This window comes from Macadamia integrifolia, chromosome 5 (assembly GCF_013358625.1).
Source record: "Macadamia integrifolia cultivar HAES 741 chromosome 5, SCU_Mint_v3, whole genome shotgun sequence".
NCBI classification, from domain to species: domain Eukaryota; kingdom Viridiplantae; phylum Streptophyta; class Magnoliopsida; order Proteales; family Proteaceae; genus Macadamia; species Macadamia integrifolia.
The window spans coordinates 17,852,070-17,869,059 of record NC_056561.1 but is presented as its reverse complement, the minus strand read 5'-3'; the positions used below and the strand labels follow the sequence as shown (position 1 = coordinate 17,869,059).

General features: G+C 38.6%; 1 protein-coding gene across 1 annotated transcript; it reads right to left on the bottom strand.

Moving 5' to 3' along the window:
• Positions 1–2,824: 2,824 nt before the first annotated feature.
• On the bottom strand, positions 2,825–14,419 carry LOC122079602 (FBD-associated F-box protein At1g66310-like). Its single transcript, XM_042646207.1, has 3 exons — positions 13,097–14,419; positions 3,713–3,883; positions 2,825–3,590 (listed from the first exon to the last, which is right to left on the bottom strand). The coding sequence occupies exons 1-3, from the start codon at positions 14,102–14,104 to the stop codon at positions 3,234–3,236; spliced, it is 1,536 nt and encodes a 511-aa protein (XP_042502141.1). The 5' UTR covers positions 14,105–14,419; the 3' UTR covers positions 2,825–3,233.
• Positions 14,420–16,990: the final 2,571 nt, after the last annotated feature.

Sequence of the window (16,990 nt, the reverse complement as noted above, 5' to 3'; positions counted from 1 at the left end):
TTTTTTTTATAAATAACCAAGAATTTTGTTAGAGAGAGTGAGAGAAAGTGAAAAAGCATCATGAACAACAACAACAACAACAACAACAGCAAAGGCCAATGGCCAGCACCCCACAAGGGAACTATATCATTTGGTAACAACCCATTTACATAAAAGCAACACTCAATTGTAGAAACCTGTTAGAGACAATCCACATTATACAAGCTTGGCCTATAAAAAGAACACTTAATTGTAGCCGCCATGCCTCCTAAAATGTACAATAGGATACTTCCTATGCCACTTTCATTACACCACAATTTCTTTCCATTCCACCACTATTTCAGATATCAATGATTCTATCATCTAAGAGTAAATTTCATTGGAAAAGTATCTTTCAATAAAGAAGCTCTTCCAAACTAAGGAGTAAGTAATTGAAATTAAGAACTCGATTAAGGAATGTTTGAGAGAGCAAGAGAAAGGGAAAAAAAGTAGTCGTTTACAGGGATTTAATTAAACTTGTTCCTATAACAAATGAACTAGGTCCTTGACATGCGTCCTTAAACTTGTCCCCGTAAAATTGCAACAAATTTCAATTTGAAATAAAGAGCCATAGTAGATCTAACATTGCGGGAGAGAAAAACGAACATGTTAAACAATACAAACAATTTGCACATCTGAAGTAGGGTAAGAACATTAGCATCCAAAAATCCATTTAGCATAGTGAAAGTTGAAACCAAAAGCATGATGGACTAAAACTACCATCTCTTAGGGAATCCCCAGTTGCTCTATCCATAAACAACCATCACAACTAACATGGATCATTAAAATTCAATATGAAGATAATTCATTTTCATATAACACAGCCCTTAATCCATAAACCCATTAGGCATTTTCAATCTTCCCCATATATAATGCCTATACATTTGGTAATATAAGAATATCAGTCCGAAGGACAAACAACTCAGAAGGAAGGGGTGAATAATAAATGAGATGATGAGTTTAGGGTCCTTCGACAACATTCAATGCTACTTGGAGGATAATAAAAAGAAATTCATGTCATGAACCGAAATTATAAGAACTTCAAAATCTGGTAGGAGGTTCAGCCCCAGCCGAGAACAAAGCATTTGACATGAGAGAGAGAGAGAGAGAGAGAGAGAGAAGATAATGTATGAGTGTATTTGGGATCGTATTTCACTCGAAACAAATTGACATATTAAAGTGTCGTATGATGTTTGGGAATTTAACGAACGAATGGGATGTATCGATACCAATTCCACGTATCAGATTACTCCTGACCATGAATGCCCTTACCAGCACTGCCGACCAGAAAAACTTTTGCCTTAAAAATTATATAAAAGACTATGTATATTCAGGTGGTCATGACAAAATTATATTGCTATCTAAATAATTGTCTTCAGTGGATTGGATGTCCGCTTCTAAACAAAAATCAGCTGATTATCAGAGTTCAACGGTGTCAAATCTTTTCAAATTTTGATATAAATCTAACTTTCGGCAATTTCAAATTACTGAAATGGATTGTTATAAAATTATCTTTAATGTTCTTGACGACCACTATGAGGCTAATGATATGCCTTGTTGTTCAAAATATTGTTTTTTCACATCAAACCCATCTTCTTCTCAATAAATTTTTATCGTGATTTTTTTGTCCCTTTAATATCATACACATCTTTTTCCAATGAAGATAAATATCATCATTTCACATATGTACTTGATGATGACATTTTTTATTTATTATTATTGGAAGAGAAAATTTAAATTAAGAAAAAAGAGATAATACACCAATGTTATGATGGGAGGGGTTAATGTTAGAAAGATTGACTAAATTATAGGTTACTTTTAAATTATTTTTAAGAACCTTTTTATATCTTTAACTTAAATAAATTTTAAGAATAAAATAAGGACAATTTAAAGTGTTAGAAGACAATAGCAATTAAGTGTCTATTAGAAGTCTAAGGGCAATCTAATCTTCCTGTTCTCGAGAAAGCATTATATTGCAGCATACTTGGGGCAAAAAACACTAGACCATATCAAATAATCAAACCAAGTCTGACCACAACAGTAACCGTTACTTCGATTTGATTTTCCCAGAGATTCACCTAGTACTAAAAACTGTCAAAATTTAACCAAACCATTCAGTTTCAACCATGATTCTAAGTATTGGTATCGGAATGATTGTATCAACTGTATCATATTAGTATCGACCAATACTAATACCAATACGAATTCCTAACCAATCTGGATCGGTTACAATATCATTTCAAGGGTAAAACCATAAAGAAAATGCATTTTTAAAAAAAGTAAGGGTAAAAGTGGATCGGTACTTTTTTCTTGAAAAGGGCAAAAGTGACTAATCCACACCGGTTTGATCTGATTCAAATCAATATCAGTAGCTAAATCCTTGGTTTAACAGCTTTTGGCATATTTATGTCTTTTTGTTATATTTTTTGCCCAAACTTTAAATATAGTAAGGATTGGGATTGCTACATAATCACAGGGCCACTGCACTGTGTGTACCAACCAGAGGAGAAGCACAGGCCTCCAACAAAGGGGCAGGATAGTTATTTCCCCACCTCTTGTGGCTGGGCGTAGGGACACATGATCAGGTAGAGATCTTTTTCCCTTACAGATCTTGTAAATTCACAGCTTGAAAAATAAAAACCAAGGTAAACCAGGATAGAAGCATTTAATTTAGAGAACAATAACTTTCTGAAGCAGGAAACCAGGTGGAAAAAAACTGCCTCACAAATTGAACAATCTTTTTGTCTGAACCATCTTCTCAAGTTTCCTCTACAGTAGAATAATTGATCCATGAAATACATCACAAGGAAGAAAAAAGATATTCAATCCATGATATGATTAGTGGATCTTAATTCAATATTAACATCACTTTCACAAACGCAATATCAAATGACATTGACTGATAAGTCTGCCCCTAATACTCAATTCTAAATAAGGTAGTAAAGTCGAAAATCATATATCTGATTTATGTTCTGCACTAGGGAAAAAAATACACACATATGGGCACTTGTATGATATGCCATATTGCCTACTCCAATCCCTTTCAGCATCTCCTTGCAGGAGATAGAAACTTCTGGAAAAGCATCAAAGGAATCCCTAGTTGCTGCACTGTGAATGGCAAATTTTGGAGGAAAAAAGAAAAGGAAAATAGCAATTCGAAGGAAGATTCAAGGACTAGGCAAATTGGGACCAAAAATGACATCTATGCAAATATTTCAGTCCCATGAGAGTACTATTTCAGCACAAGGTGATGCTTTTCGAAGAAAGAAAAAGTATCTACTTGACTTCTTTTGTGCCTTCTGTAACTGTTTCAGTGTTTTCTTGTTGCCTTTGTTCTTGTACTTCTCATATCTTGCTGTTAAATCAGCATTAGAAATAACCATCTTCTCCAAAACTTCTGCATTCTCAAGCAAAAAGACTACAAAATCTATTTCATTGCCTCTCCCTTCAAAGCCCTTGATCTCAACCTTTTTCAGATGAAGTAAAAATTCTAAAGGCATTGTCAGTTCGTCCCAGGTTTCATTTGCTTTGAGAACTGATTTATCTAACATGTATGAAACATCCCCTTCTTCCTGCAGAGAAACAAAAAAAAAAAAAAGAAATCATAGAATCAAGACAAAATTTAAAAAAACAACAACTGATCCTGGGATGCAAGATACATCGTACAAATTCAGAATGGATATTTGGTACACACCGGCTCAACAAGGTCTATAGATAAAGTCTCCAAATTAGGCGAGAAGCACAAGAATGGAGCTAGCTCCCAAAGTTCACAACCTGATACCCACATCTTCAGGTTTAAATGCTTTAGAGTGTATAAAACGTCATCCAGCAGCTCACGGTTACCTACTCGCACATCTTGAAGAGCCTTCAAAGTTGAAGCAAAATTATGTCATCAAATCATATATAACTTTCCAAAACCAGGATAAACTTGGGGCAATTGAGTTCAGAATTCAGATAAATCAGAGTGGTAAATATTTATTGACGCCACCATTAACCCCTGATTCTCACTCTCCTCTCCCAAACCCTCAGCTCCTCCCTAGCTTGCTCTCTCCCTCCCGATCTCCCCTCGGATATCTACCACCCCCACCTGCTCCTGTTCAGCTTACTAACATCATTGGAGATCAGAAGGTGTGGACAAAGAGGTAAGTTTAATTAAAAGACTAAGTATAGTAGGAAAAAAGAAAAAGGTGAAACATGAGGACTTCCCAGGGGGTCACCCATCCTAATACTACTCTTTCCCAACCATGCTTAACTACGGAGTTTTATAGGATTTGGTGCATTAATGCTGGTATGATCGCACCCAAACTAGTAGGTCCAAAACCGGCCAGCCAATTTTGCCTAGTAGAATGTAATTTTTGGGTTTTTGCACTGTGGAGCCCACTTCTGCTATACAAAATTCCCATTATACCCCTATAGGAAGAGACTTACATGAGGTATGAAATGCATACTTTTATACTAATAAATAAATAGGAGGAGATGAATTTATAAACTATTAGGTTACACACACACACATACACACATATATATATATATATATATATAGTATGTATGTAATTTATATGGAAATAAAAGAAGGCAACCAAATAGGCCTTAGCTATTAACTTAAGAGGGCAGCCAAACAGACCCTTGGGGCTGCCTTATATATATAAGGGATAATGGGCTGAGATTTCATAAAAATCGTGGCTGCTGTAACAGTAAGGAGAAAAATAAAGAAAAGAGAAGAAGAAGAAGGAAAGAGAAGGAAGAAGAGGAAGAAAGAGAAGTGAGGAGGGAACTCACTCACCTCGGGTTGCTCCTAGATCAACTCTGCACCCAGGTAAGTGAACTTAATACTGCAGCAGGGTTAATTAGGTAATTTCATGTAGATTGGGCAGCTAAGGTTAGGGTTTTACCCAATTGTTTACTGCCAGGGAATCCCTGTGAGTAGAATAGCTGCCCAGTAAAGAAAGCCCTAATTTCTATGGGCTATTGGGGATCCAACTGGGGAAAAAACCCTATCCCTGCTAAACCCTAGAACATATGACTACTTCTTTTTCAGTAGGGATTATGCAAAAAGGGCTGGAATAGGGTTTATTTGGCAGAAATTCTGCCAAAACCCTAGGAACATAATTTTATTCAAGCTGAAATTATGCAATAGGAGCTGAATTAATTAGGTTAGGTTAGTCCTTATAAATGTTCATCTCAAATTGATGGCCAAGGCATGAGAAATACTCTAATTTTGCAGATCTCTTTAAATTCCTAAACTATTCCTGCAGAATTGGACTATATCAGTTTTGGGTGTAATAAATTGAAACCCAAAATTGGGTCAACTTGGCATTTAATCTTTTCCTTACTGACCTAAGATAAGTATTGGAAATTCAGAATGAAAAATTGATGCAATTCGGGCACTACAACAACCATAGTACAGAGTATGGAAAAGGCAGAATAAGATTCTGTAGAATAAAAGGAGGAACCGACAGGTCCCGACCGACCAACCAGTTTTGACCCAGATAACCCACCGATTAGGGTTCCCGAAGCCAGATTGGCTGTGTAACAGGTTACTAGACCTTTGGACATAAGTTTGAATTTGTATATATATAAGAATTAATGAGAAACATAACCCATGACTGTAGGGTCCAATGTTTGGAATTTCATATGATCTCAAGGATTGTAAGTATGGATGAAACCCCTTCATCCAATGAGGATCTATTAGTGATTCTCTATATCTAATTCTACTATAGAAAAGGTTTAAGAAATCAAGGAATCAATATGTATATAGGAAGGAACAGACAAAGACCTCTATAGGTTGGGTATGGGAATACTATACTTAAAGCAAGTGGATAAAATGTAGGAATTTGTGATGTACCTAATGATTTAAATATCTTTTGAATAGGGAACATAAGTGACAGTGTGGCAATTTTCTTGAATCCAAGAAGTGAACTTGCAAAAATTGAATACCAAGGTGAGTGGGTGCCCTTCTCAACCCCCCATTATTTTGGTGTGTTTGTTTAATGTTGTTCATGCATTAAATTGCTTGTGTATGTGTATTTGCATTTATCTACATTTATCCTTTGATGGTACTATTACGATGGAATGGGATGGAATGGAAATGAGAAAAGTAAGACAGGTGAAATGGGTCACGTGCAGGTGCCCATATTTTTATGTGTGATTTCAATGATTGGATAAGCATCATTTAGAATGCTGGGTTAGGTATCACAACCCCAAGTGCTACATCCCTTGTCCGTAGGGGGTTAGGTAAGGACTAATCCCGAATTATATGGCTGCCTGATCAGCAGTGCACTTGTGATGAGATGTGTGGTATCAGTTATGGATGTGAGACAGGATACGACGTACTGTATGTTTGTGAATATATTTATGATATGGGGTTACCTTTTAGGGTTAGCCGATGTGGCCCGGGACCCGTACATGCATTGGCTGGCTCCTGCCTACGGCATAGCTTGTATATCTAAGGCCCAACGTACAGGGTAGGGTATGCCACCTACGTTGGTAGCACTTATACCCATAGGTGATGAGACCTAGTAATGGATTATGAATTTTGTATAGTTAATTAAATGGACTCATGAGCATCATTCTCTATGTGTGGAGCATGCATTGCATATGGATGTGTGTGCTTGTTCTCCCCCACCCCTCACTGAGCATTACCAGTGCTCACCCCTTTCCTTTGATCCTATAGATGACGAAGGCGGTATTCTACTTACTCCTGGCATTGATTATGAGACAATGGCCATGGATCACATGGCCCATATTCTAGAAGATGAACTCGATCACGAACCCGCCTGTGAATGTGACGACTGTGCCTATGGAGGCTAGTTCTTCTGAGGAGTAGGATGGACTATTCCTATATCTTTTTATGTATATATTCCTGTTGATGCATACTCTGATGTATATAGTCTACTACTGAGATACTGTAAACTATGAATATTCTCTTTTTGTAAGGTATATATTATGTAACTCTCATCTGAATAATTGTAAATATATCTTATCACTTAGTTGGCACTATAGCTTATGTAAGATATTTTTTTGCTGGACTGTGCATATGTATATAAACTCTGATCTTTCGTAGTGTAATTGTGGTGTTATGATCTGCCCTAGTCTAGATCCTGAAGAAACAGGCTGACTTAATACGATGAGATGTCCAGGTTGACTGGATACGGTGTGACACTAGGCCCCTTCCCACTCCCGATACTCTTGTCTCCACAACCCCAAGATTGCCGCCTCGTCTTATCGATAACCCCATCACCAAAACCCTAACCAGGTCCCTCTTCTACCAAACAGACCCCTAATCAGTACCCACATGGCTATACCCCCAGCACTGACCCCCCAACATATCCCCATCCCCTTCGGTACCACACACCTAGATACAAGCTACCTAAACTCACCCGGTTTTCGCTGGTCGGCTCCAGTTTCAGAAGTCTAAGGACTTGCCTCAACCACTCCACCCGAAGCCGTTATCTTTGAGATACGCTGGACTCCCTGGTTCTGACAGGGGTAGGAGTCCTCAGGGCAGTAAGGGACTGTGCTTAAAACATTATCTAGTAGCTTTGTGACCCCCTACCACCTATTTACCATAGTAACATTCTCTATATCTTTGTTTGACATCGGTGACTGCTTTGCTTGACTGCATATTGTCTGGGTGTGTGTAAACTACTTGCTCCCCCTCCCTCTTACGGAATAGCTAACTCTTTCTTTGTTACGTGCATGGATTACTGCTCTATCTACTTCTATGTACTGCACATTGTCTGGGTGAGTGTATACTACTTGCTCCCCCTCCCTCTTATAGAGTAGCTAACTTTCTCTTTGTTACGTGCATGGATTATTGCGCTATCTACTTCTATGTACTGCAGATTGTCTAGGTGTGTGTATACTACTTGCTCCCCCCCCCTCTTACAGAGTAGCTAACTTTCTCTTTGTTACGTGCATGGATTACTACACTATCTACTTCTATGTAATGCACATTGTCTGGGTGTGTGTATACTACTTGCTCCCCCTCCCTCTAGCTAACTTTCTCTTTGTTCCGTGCATGAATTATTGAGCTATCTACTTCTATGTACTGCATATTGTCTGTGTGTGTATACTACTTGCTCCCCTCCCTCTTATAGAGTAGCTCTCTCTCTCTCTTTGTTACGTGCAAGGATTACTGTGCTATCTACTTTTATGTACTGCATTACCATTCCCTGCTTTGTTTTGCTTGATTATGCACCATATTTTATTTGTTGAGATTATTTGTTTATGCTCTAGGTGTCATTTCTTTTATCCGTTTGTTCATGCTTATGCAATATTTATCTCTATTTTTTGTACATATACTCTATTACAATCAGCCAATCACCTTGCATGGATCCTTTTGTTCTATGATCTCTCTTTCTTGTTTTCATGTCTTTTCGTCCATTTATTTCTAGGGCGTCCCTCGTAAGTGAAGCGCCGTGTTGATGACCAGATGCGGTGAGATGAGTAGGCAAGGGCAAGTAAGAGGAATTAATCCAGCCTAGAAGCATAGGATTACATTAGCATCCTGGAACATTGGATCCCTAGCGGGTAAGAGCCTAGAGTGGATAGATGTTATGAGGAGAAGAAAGATTAATATTGCATGCATCCAAGAGACTAGATGGAAGGGTACCAAAGCTAAGGCATTGGGCGACTTTAAATTGTGTGTTCGGGAAATCAAAATAATAGAAGTGGAGTGGAAATCATAGTGGACAAAGATCTAAAGAATGATGTGGTGGATGTCAAAAGACTAGGAGATAGGATGATTATATCCATCAAAATGGTGTTGGAGAAAAAGGCCGTCAATATAGTTTGCCCTTATGCACCCCAAGTGGGTTATGATGAAAGTAGTAAGCAACAGTTTTGGGATCACATGGATGATTTACCACAAGGTTTTAGTTAGGATGAATCGAATATTATTAGAGGTGACCTGAATGGTCATGTTGGGAGTTGATTGTAGAGGTTATATGAAGGTATCCATAGAGGCTACGGAGTTGAGGAGAGGAACAAGGAGGAGGGGACCTCGATTAGACTTAGAGGTAACATGACTTATCCATTGCGAACACTTTCTTTGAAAAAGAGAGGAGCATTTAGTTACCTATAACAGCAAGGCCAGTGGGTTGTAGTAGTGGGTGGGGAGGGGAAAGAGAACTCAGAAATTTCATATACATAGACAAGAGAGAAGTTCTTGTCTTTAAGTCTTAGATTAGAGGTCTAAAGGTGGGCAAGGTTCAAAGGATGGCCCTTACGCGAGGACTAAAGGTGGGAAAGGAAACGAAGTTCTTATATCATCAAAACCCCCTTTTTTTTATCGCTCTCAGCTGAATGAAAGTCTTTCCTTTGGCTCCTCTAATTGGCAAGGCTTAGAGCCTGGTGATTTGCTTTAACTTCTAGATCAGTATCCAGGGGTATCATACCAGCCAAATAGATTTTTAATTGTTTCATATTTAATATAAAGAGATTGGATGGCGATAGGTGCACATAATATATCGCACAAGCCTTCCTCCCCCATTTCTCTCCTTCACAGGTTCTAGTTTAGCTTTCTTTACAGACCCCAAACAGAATCTATAAGCTGGCCCTCAAAAATAGGGAATTTTAACTCCCATTGGACTCCTTCAGCAATAGCCATCTTCCACAGAAAAATTGGGTCAGCAATATGACCCAAAAGGGACTCTTTAAAGCCCTGTTTTTTGACAGATAAAAGTGGAAAAGGTCAGAAGGGGTGGGAAACTAGTACTTGTTTTTCATAAACTACCACAAATATGAGTGTTTGGGTAAGTGGGGTGGGAAACTTACCAAACAAGGTCATTTAATGGTATAATTGTTGTCTGCCAATGTGGCACTTAACTTTTCCCACCCCACTCACTTCCAAAGTTCTACCAAAATTGGTGGGACTTCATGGAAAAGTTGTCTTGTGTCTATCTCGCTCCTCCTATTTCCTCTCTTCCCATAGAATTCCACCCCATCTACATTTCCTATCTTTCCCACAGAATCCCACCCCACTAAAATTACGTATTCCATTATTCCTTTTCCTTGTCAACCCAACCCACAACATGTGGGCCCCACCCTCACGAGTTTCCCCACCCCTTTTCATCGGTCAAACAAATAGGCCCCAAGTGATATGGTTATCTTCCCAAGTAAACTACCAACTGATGTAGATCCCATTATGGACTACAATATCGCAAGAGAAAGAAGGCCCAAACCAGCCAGCCCTTGGGCTGAAGTCAAAGCCAGTTGGTTCTCTAATTTTGGCCCCTATGCTGGCCACATCAGTAGCCATTGGACAGCATAGGAAACCCCCTTATTACAGTATATATGTTTCCAGAATTAAGCTTCTAGAAGACCCTCAAATAGCCCCATCGATCCAGCCTTTATAGCTCGCCAGAAGACTCTCCTTTTTGGTCTGTGATTTCCTCTACAGATGGAATCTTGTGTTTCTTTGTTGACTGGTCAAAGGTGCCTTGCAAGTGAAGAGTTACCTTCTAGAGATTGCCTAGTAGATGCTTTATTAATTTCTTAAGTTACAAGTTAGGAACTAGTTGCTAATATGTGTTAGTTTCCTTTTTAGATTAGTTTCCTATTTGGGAACAAGTTGCTATTTTGTAAGTTTTGGATGAGAGGTTGTTGTACACAAATCAGAATTGAATGAATGAAGTTTATGCAGCAATTGCTAGCTCCCAAACTCCTAAGATGGTTGTGGGTGAGATGCCCAGGCTGAGATAGCCATTATCCTTCCCACATCTATCTTACTTACTTTCTTCTCTTCTGTTCTTTTCTTCTTCTAAGTTCTGTTATTGCTTGCTGTGAGAGAGTGACTGGAGTGTTAATTAAGCTCACTTGAAGACTAAGATCAATAGAAGAACCTCCCAAAACCAGCATCATTTTCATCAAACAGTCAGGGTCTTAAGGCTCGTCGACCTTGGTTGTATCTCCCTAACCAGCAGGCCTCTTGCCAAGGCCTTCTGGGGTTTTGTTGAGGCCCCTCAAAAGCCTTCTTCAACCAAGACTTGAAGGCCATCTGAGGCTTCGTTTGGAAGCCGCAGGATTTCTCTCTTTCACTGTTGAAACACTAAATTCTGGTGGGGTCAATTGTTGGTTCAACCAGTCCACTTCAGATCTGATTCAGCCTCTATTAGGGTATCTCCAGCAGAAATTTGAGAACTCTTCTAATCAGGTTTGATCACCCCATTACTCTCCTAATTGTGAGTTAAAGTTCAGCTTTCCCTTAGGCCCTATTGGTGTACTACTTGCCTCACTAATCTGAAATCAGAATTGACCTTGGTTGAGAGTTGTATTATTGGAGCTTGTTTACCTAGGGTGAACTAGCTTTACATTACCAACTCTTCCAACCGATAAACATTAAAGAAGATACCAACTTGCTCTAAAGTTGGCTTGACAACCGACAACAGCAGGGAACCAAACAAGTAATGCTTAGGGTATAAACCAATCTTTACTCACATAATTTCTTGGAGAACTCAATGGAACATCCACAGCATATCAGCGACCTTGAACATAAATCTGGATGGTCTCCAAACAGAACGGTTGTAGGAATAAAGAAAACTGAAAGATAAACAGAGAAGAAAGGATAGGAAAGGGAAGGGCCTGTCACCTCCCAGGAAATTTTCCCACTTGACTGCTTCTCACAGTTGTCATGATCAACAGAGCAAGTTCATTTTTTTTTTTTTTTTTTTTTCACAAATCAAATCTTTAGGGCTGATCTCCCATTCATCTTGTATTAATAAAAAAATTGAAAAATACAAAATAAGAAACTAGTCCAAGTCCATGTGTGTATGCCTCGTAATCACAAGAAAATAAAAAGAGAAACCTATCGAACAGACATTCTAACCACTGCGAAAATAGAAATTAAGTATAAGGGAAACTTCTTAACTAGAAACTAAGATAAAAAAAATGAATAAAGTCTTCAAAAGAGTCCACGCAAGGCAGCTTTCCTTGTGTTTTGTTTCTCTCACGCAAACTTTTATTTTTCACATGTCACTCCTAAATATTATTCTCCTCGCAAGCTGCTCTATGGGACCCACAATTTCTCGCAACAAAAAACTCTGCCACGAGAAAATATTCAAGCCAACAAGACACTTGGCTGGGCTCCACCAGATCTGATAAAATCTGGGAAATTATCGCCTACCAAGTGGCTGGCCAACAACCTCAAAATAGACTGCTGGATTAGAGAAAGAAAAGGAAAAAGTTGGATAGTTGTGAACCAACTTTGGAGATCCAGTTGTGGACTTGATCTACATCAGGGAGGCTGCTTTAATCAGATATCTAAACTTTCTGTCTTAGTGGCTAAGGGTCTCAGTATTGTGTATGCCCTTCTCAAAGTGGCTAGGGAAGGGCTCGACAAGATCGTGGTTGAAAGCAATTGTTTTGCCCATTGTCAAGGCAATCAGCATTCTTTCCCACAGCCAGCACTGTCCCGGACTCCCAGCCAAAATTACACTGATTATTCAGTATACTATTTTCATTGTTCAGCCTTTCGAGGAGTGCTCCTCACAAGTTGCAAATCCAGTAACTCGCTCAATCGTAAGGCCATTCAGGCTTTCCTTGTACGTCAGAAGTGCAGAGCCTAAATAACAACCTATGGCTTCTTCCCTGTTTGGGGAGCATTCCGTGCTATATATTTTCAATCCAATAAATGACAATATGCCATTCCCAAAAAAAAAAAAAATATAATAATTCTACTTGCTTGCAATCTCAAAATTTGGCCATTTTGGCCTCAAATCCTTCAATTTTCTTGAGCTAAGTAATTCATTCAGAGAACCAATAAGATACAAATCATGGTATCATAGAGTAGAACTACAAAAACAGTAAGGGACACGATCTTGAGAGTTCAAGTTAGTTGCACTGAAAATAGAAGAGGGAGAAAAAAACAGTTCAGGAATAACATAGACCTAAATAACAATTTACATGAAAGAAAAAAAAATGCAAATGTGTATCAATATGGTGGAGTTCAACATGAAGGCCCATCATTTAGGTGGGCATTGCCATATCATGGGGTCATAACATTTCCATGGCACATGAATTCAATTCAATTCAATTAAATCCAATACATCCAACATAATTATCCAAATAAGAAACATACCTCAATATACAACCAGCTAGATAGTGTTAGAGAATGGACATGACGAAGACCCTTGAATAGCTCACATATCATGTTGTATTCATGATTTGGAAACCCACAGTACTTAAAATTCTCTTCAATTTCAGCATCAATCAGATTCCTCGAGTCCTTCACAGAAACATCTTTTATAATCCCCTCATACTTAAAGCTCTGAAGGCTTGGAATATCTATAGAGAAATGTTCAATGAATTTCTTTCCTCTAGTAAAACAGTTATCAACCACTATGCACTTCAGATGTGATTCAGGAGCTTCAAGTAGAAAAGAATCAGGAACAAAGCAGCACTGTAGTATCAATTCTTCTAGGCATGGAGAACAAGATATCAGAGCATTAACTGTGGAATCAGATAATTTTACCGCTGCCAAAGTTACGGTTTGAAGAGAGATAAAGCTAGTGTTCTGCAAGAGTCTAAGCTTACAATATTTTATTCTTAAAACTTTCAATGATCTGGATGGGAAACGACATGGAGTTAAAGTGTACATATCCTGCTCCATGTCTGCCAAAGCCAAGGTATTTCCGGTGAAATTTAAGTCAATGGTTCTAGCATCAGTAGTCATCACAGTACGTACCCATGTTTCAGCACGAGAAGAAAACTTGAGATATCTTCTGATATCGAACCGTAGCCAGAGCTCCGATAACTTCATATCTCCATGAAAGGTAATAAACCGTTCAACAAAATCAGCGAAGTTCTTCTGCTCCTGTAAAGTTACCTCACAGACATTTTCGACAAAATGTCTCTCGTCTAAGATAATAACTGGAATAGAGGTCCATAAAGATTCCCATCTCTTGCTTACAAAGCTCGATCTCATAGCATCAATGGTGGTAGGAAGAAAGTCAAGAATTTGGCACAAAACGGAATCCGGTAGATCACTAATTAAGTCCACATCCTCACTGGTTCTTCGAATTTTCGTTTTTTCTGTGCCACTATCATCTTCCATATTGTTCCTTCCCCTGCTTCTTGTCTCTAACATCAGAATCAACACAGACACACACAGGACATTGGTTCAGTGAGTTTTAGGGTTCTGCAAAGATGGACGGGATTTGAGAAGTGGGTGATTATTAGGGATTGAAAGATAAACCCTAATCATAAAAATGGGTGAAATTCCGCCTCTGATAAGCCACATGAGCTCGGTGAGGTTCCGTGGCGGTTGAGTAGCATGAATGCGAAAGCACAAGTGCACAACAGCGGCGGAATTCCCGTCTTTCATGGGCCGGGCGGTCATTTTGCCCCCGAGAGTACGCAGGGGCAACATTGTCTTCAGGCTTCTTAATTTCAAAGGAGGAGCACTTTCCCGGTCTTTTCTTCTGTTTGCTTTTCTGTTTCATTTATTTAAAAAGGTATTTTCTTATGAAAATTACAAGATTACTTGGGTTCAGCCAAGGAGTAGATATAGGTCATTTATCAAAAAAAAAAAAAAAAAACAACAACAACATATAGGTCATTTAGTCCAACTCGCACAGGACATGTGGCCTTTTGAGTGAACGAGTCAGTCATATTGGAAATCTCTCTAAGAATGTGAGGAAAAGTGCAAGACTCAAATTTGGATTCCACCCTGCGTAACAATGGAGCATTTCTCAATGTGATTTCTAGGCTCATAATATTCCCATCAAAATAAAGGAGATCAATATAATCCTTCGGCTAGCTAGAAAATTGGGTGCACCCCTTGTATTTCGCTCATGATTTCCTTCACTTGTTCTCTCTCAGCTCTTCTCTTTCCTCCTTGATTGTCACCACATCCCCACAAAGACTCCACACTTCACTTGGTTGATCGCCTGAATTGCAAGGTTTAAAAATCTTTGAATCGGATTGAGAATCGATCAATTCACCTTTGAATTGATCCCCATTTTCTATTGATTCAAACCAAAATATTCCTTAAAAAAATCCCTTGAATCAATAGATTTTTAGATCAAATGGCCGAATTCAAATTGTCCGATACGATCAAATAGCCTTAACATCACTCAAATTTAGGTATCACATTTCTCATAGTTGATTATCTATTCAGATCAAATAATTCAAATTCAGATATCCTCTAATTCGATATAGATACCCTAGTAAATACGGATGCGAGTTGAATTAAAAATTTTGACTTTAATTACTTTTGAAATACCCATCTTTAGTTAGGTAGTTTTGTTAAAATAAAGAATCGGTAGTTAATTTTGTAATGCGGTACGTAAATTTGAGTAATACTACAATTTTCATAAGATAAGCCCTTTTTTATTTTCAATGAGGAAAAAAAAGAAAGAATAAATTTTTTTCGAAAAGAAGCCTGGAGGCCGTGTCGCTCGACGGCCAGAGGCGGGAGGCCCAGACAAGGGGGCGAAATTGCCGTCCAGAGTCCAGACTCACAAAAGACGGGAATACCTCCGCCGTGGTTCTTCCGCACTCACGTTGCGGGAAGCACTCACGTTGCGGGAAACTCATCGACTTTTATGATTTTAGGGTTTATCTTTCCAACCCTAACAATCCCCCACTTTCAAATCCAAGTTCCATCTTTGCAGAACTCTAAACTCAGTAAACTGACATCCTCTGTGCGTGGATTCTGACGTTTTCTCTCGTGTTAGAGACAAGAAGCTGGGATTGAACAATATGGAAGATAATAGTGGTATAGTGAAAACTAAGCTTCGAAGAACCAGTGACGATGTGGACTTAATTAGCGAACTACCGGATTCCATTTTGTGCCACATTCTCGATTTTCTTCCTACCACCATTGATGCTATGAGGTCGAGCTTTGTAAGCACGATATGGGAATCTTTTATGGACCTATATTCCAGTTATTGACTTAGACGAGAGGCATTTTGTCAAAAATGTCTGTGAGGTAACTTTACAGGAGCAGAAGAACTTCGCTGATTTTGTTGAAAGGTTTATTACCTTTCATAGAGATATGAAGTTATCGGAGCTTTGGCTATGGTTCGATATTAGAAGATATCTCAAGTTTTCTTCTCGTGCTGAAACATGGGTACGTACTGTGATGGCTACTGATGCTAGGACCATTGATTTAAATTTCACCGGAGTACCTTGGCTATGGCAGACATGGAGCAGGATATGTACACTTTAACTCCATGTTGTTTCCCATCCAGATCATTGAAAGTTTTAAGAGTAAAATATTGTAAGCTTAGACTCTTGCAGAACACTAGGTTTCTCTCTCTTCAATCCGTAACTTTGGCAGCAGTACAATTATCTGATTACACAGTTAATGCTCTGATATCTGGTTTTCCATGCCTAGAAGATTTGATACTAGAGTGCTTCTTTGTTCCTGATTCTTTTCTCCTTGAAGCTCCTGAATCACATCTGAAGTGCATAGTGGTTAATAACTGTTTTACTACTCGAAAGAAGTTCATGAACATTTCTCTATTAATATTCCAAGCTTTCAGAGCTTTAAGTATAAGGGAATTATAAAAGATGTCTCTGTGAAGAACTTGAGGAATCTGATAGATGCTGAAATTGAGGAGTTGAGAGTTGAGTTCTATGGGTTTCCAAATCATGAATACCACATGGTATGTGAGCCATTCAATGGTCTTGGTCATGTCCATGTTCTAACACTATCTAGCTGGTTGTATCTCGAGGTATGCTTCTTATTTGCATAATTATGTTGGATATATGTATTGGATTTAATTGAATTCAATCCATGTTTGATGGAAATGTTATGACTGTTGGATATGTCAATGCCCCCTAAATGATGGGCCTTCATGTGTTGAACTTTACCATATTGAGACACATCGACATTAATTATTTCCTTTTTCTTTTTGGGATCCGTGAAAATTGTTATTTAGTCATTCATTATTTAGGCTCCATGTTATCCCTGAACCGCTTTTTTTCTCCCTCTTCTACTTTCGGTGCAACTACCTTGAACACTCAG